Source organism: Drosophila ananassae (genome assembly GCF_017639315.1).
Source record: "Drosophila ananassae strain 14024-0371.13 chromosome Y unlocalized genomic scaffold, ASM1763931v2 tig00000150, whole genome shotgun sequence".
Classification (NCBI taxonomy): Eukaryota; Metazoa; Arthropoda; class Insecta; order Diptera; family Drosophilidae; genus Drosophila; species Drosophila ananassae.
In genome coordinates, this window is record NW_025319085.1 from 197,518 (window position 1) to 200,912 (window position 3,395).

General features: G+C 39.4%; 1 protein-coding gene across 1 annotated transcript; it reads right to left on the reverse strand.

Moving 5' to 3' along the window:
* Positions 1 to 972: 972 nt before the first annotated feature.
* LOC116656512 lies at positions 973 to 2,551 on the reverse strand. Its single transcript, XM_032456156.2, has 2 exons — positions 1,227 to 2,551; positions 973 to 1,171 (listed from the first exon to the last, which is right to left on the reverse strand). Exons 1-2 carry the CDS (start codon positions 2,523 to 2,525, stop codon positions 1,160 to 1,162), a joined length of 1,311 nt encoding a protein of 436 aa, XP_032312047.1. The 5' UTR covers positions 2,526 to 2,551; the 3' UTR covers positions 973 to 1,159.
* Positions 2,552 to 3,395: the final 844 nt, after the last annotated feature.

Below are 3,395 nucleotides of genomic sequence, written 5' to 3' on the forward strand. Positions count from 1 at the left end.
TTTACTCGCGATCATAATATCGTCCATGTATATAACCACTTTTCCTTCTCTTATCATGTCTGCAAAAATTTTATTGATAAATCTTTGAAACACCGCCGGTGCGTTTTTTAAGCCCATTGGCATCCGCATGAATTCAAACTGCCCTAGCGGCGTCATAAATGAAGTATATTTGATTGATTCATTCTCAACAAACACATGAAAGTATCCATGTTTAAGATCTAATTTAGAGAATATAGTCTTATTTACTAATGTGTCCGATAAATCATCAATTAAGGGTAATGGATAATTATCTTTAATCATTGTCTTATTAAGCTTCCTGTAATCCACACATAATCGCAAATCACCTGTTTTTTTCTTAACTAACACTATTGGAGATGCATATTCTGACTCACTCGGCCTAATAATTCCCTCTTTTAAGTACTCGTCTAATATGCTCTGTAACTTTTCTTTCTCTGTATAAGCTAACCGTCTCGGAGAACTGCTAAAAGGTTTCGAGTCATCCAATCTCAGCTTTATTTCACACTTAACCTCTGGTTCCTTTGGTCTTTGTTTATTAACATAAAAATTTTCTATAATTTTAATAAATTGCTGTCTAACCTTATAATCCACTTGTTCACCAATTTTGTATTCTACAGAATCATCTTCAATATCAATATTCATCAGTTCCTTTTCCACTATATTTATGTCAACTTCCGTTGCTTCTTGAAACGTAACTGCATTTCTAATCTTTGGTTCATGACTAACTATTACTTCTTTGCTTATTATCCGACTTTCACCACTAACCTTATTAACATCAACAATTCTTTTCTGTTAACATCAACATCACTAATTATTTTCTCTTCATCACTAACATCATAACTGTTTTTAACATTCTCTAAGTTTTCTACCGTAACCAACTTCAAGGTGCCAAGGTTCAGATTTAAATCACATGCTTCCATAAAATCCCTTCCCAAAACTACAACATGACTCATAGATTTGTTTGCCACAACAACTAAATGAAAATATATTTTATTGACTTTTTTCTTTATATAACATAATATTCTGCCATAAGTTTCCAAACAACTTTCATTTATTCCATGATATGAACTTAACACTGGTATTTTACACGCATTTTCGGGTACTTTAGAAATTTTAATAAAAGAAATTGGGCTTCCTGTATCTATGAGGCATTCTGTAATTAACTTGGTATTAGTATTATTCTTAAAGTAAATTTCAAAACATCTTACATAATTGTTCTTGCCCTCGTTCTTAATTTTGTTTTTCTGACACTTCGCCACAAAATGTCCCATTTCGCCACATGCATAGCACGAACCTTTCTCCCGCCTTGGCTTCCTGCACTCCTGTGCCCAATGTCCTTTAGCATTGCAATTATAGCAACGCGTGTCCTTGCTGTCCTTGCTGTCCTTCTCGTCCTTGTTCACTGCTGCGTCCTTTTTGTCACCATAAGCTTTAGGCAACTCCACTTCCGCAAATGCACGTTTGACAAGTGCAACATTTTCAAAGCACTGAATATGTGCTTGATTACGCAGCCCTTGATTAGGAATTCCTTCAATGATGCGACTTATCATTTCTTCTGCATCTATGTTGATTCTCTGACCAAGCATCACCTTGTCGTCCACGTAGCTTCCAAAACTTTCACCTGAACTCCATTTACGGTTCTCGAATTGACGCCTTGCCTCTAACTTCGAAACTTTATCCGAAAACATTGAGATTAGCTCAGCGGTTAACTCCTCCAACGGTAGCATGATGCGCTCAGGGTTTGCATGTAGCCACACATTTGCTTTTCCTTTGATTTTGCTAATCATCAACATCTTAATATATTGTCCACTAATTCCATAAATGGTTGCAATATTATTCATTTGCGTAATCCATTTTCGTGCGCAAGTTTCACCCGAAAATTCACTCAAAACCTGTGTTGCCATGCTCAACGAAACGTCGATGCTTGGGTTGTAAAATTCCAAGAACTTCGACTTCTCAGCATTGCCTTTTTCCACCGCTTCTTTGGTGCCTGCTTTTGCGCTGCTGCTGCCGGCTTTATTCTTGTCATTGCGTGCACAATTTTCAACTTTGTCTTCTCCCTCGCCGCCGTCGTCGTTGTTGTTTTCGCCGCCGTCTTTGCTGCTGCTCTCGTCTCCATCTTTGTTGCTCTTTTTGTCTCCGCCTTTTCCGCTTTGATCGCCGCCAACTTTGCTCCCATTTTTACCGCCAACTTTTCCTTTAGTTTCACCTCCTTGTTTGTCGTTTCCTTCACCTCCAGCTTCGTCGTTGTTTTTGACTCCTTCTTCGTTGCCATTATCGTTTTCATCTCCGTTGTCCTCTAAGTCCAAATTTTCCTCATATTCATCTCCACCGTTGCTTCCATTGCCGTCTTCGTCTTGATTACTAACTGATTCCAGATAATTACGCGATTCCGTTGACATTTTGCTTAAACGCAATATTAACTCGCGCTTTGTTCCTGTCGTTGGTAGCTGTAACACACTCAACCACTTTTTTAATTGTGCAATTGATGCGTTGCTAACGTCCATTTTTGTTTTATTTAATTGTTTTTAATTGTTCATTCGGCACAAGATCGGCCACTTCTGATTTTGTAGGGTTATAATAAATATTCCCGGAAGAAGAACACCTTTGCCTGCTATGTTTCGTTTTGTTATTTATTAGAATATGTCCGCTTCGGATCGCTGCTGGTGTTCGACTGACTCCGCTCTCATCCCACGCGATCTGCATCAACCCTCATAATTCGGTGAAAGAGCAATGAGAGCGATGAGAGCACAAGAGAGAGAGAGAGCCAGAACCGACAACAAGCAACAACACCAACTTATACTAACAACAGTTTACAGTTATACACTTATACACTTATATACACTTCTCGTTAAGAGCAATACATACATATATACATTATGTAGCAATCCCGATACAACTTCTAGTTAATAGCAATAAATATATACATTCTGTAGCAATCCTGCTACACGTTCCTCAATTGTCAAAGCACTAAACTTTTAACAAGAAGGAAGCTCGTGCACCGAAGTACCACACAGGGCGCATAGAGCAGGAAGGGCGTTAATAACCATGCACGAAGATCGGTTATTCGAAGATCTACCTTGGCCCACTTGGTTAGCTAGTGGATACGACAAGGCTGTCGTTGCTTCCGGCGAGAGTGTCTTCCCACTTGGCCTTTGTGGCAGGATCCAACTTCTGCAGGATAATCTGGATAAGCAAACATCCTTGGATCTCGGCAGCTGATCCGGAACTCATAAGAGCCCGCATATGCCCATTGAACCGATCCGATAGACCCTGGCTCGACCACACGAAGCTGCAGGATCTCATTAATGTGAGACTGAAATATTAAACGCCGATTACTAAAACGATTGCGCAATAGGTCAAGGGCCACATCGTAG

Bases quoted from the DNA above. Each gene is read 5' to 3' on its own strand.
- LOC116656512 (XM_032456156.2), bottom strand. From the start codon at position 2,525: ATGGACGTTAGCAACGCATCAATTGCACAATTAAAAAAGTGGTTGAGT.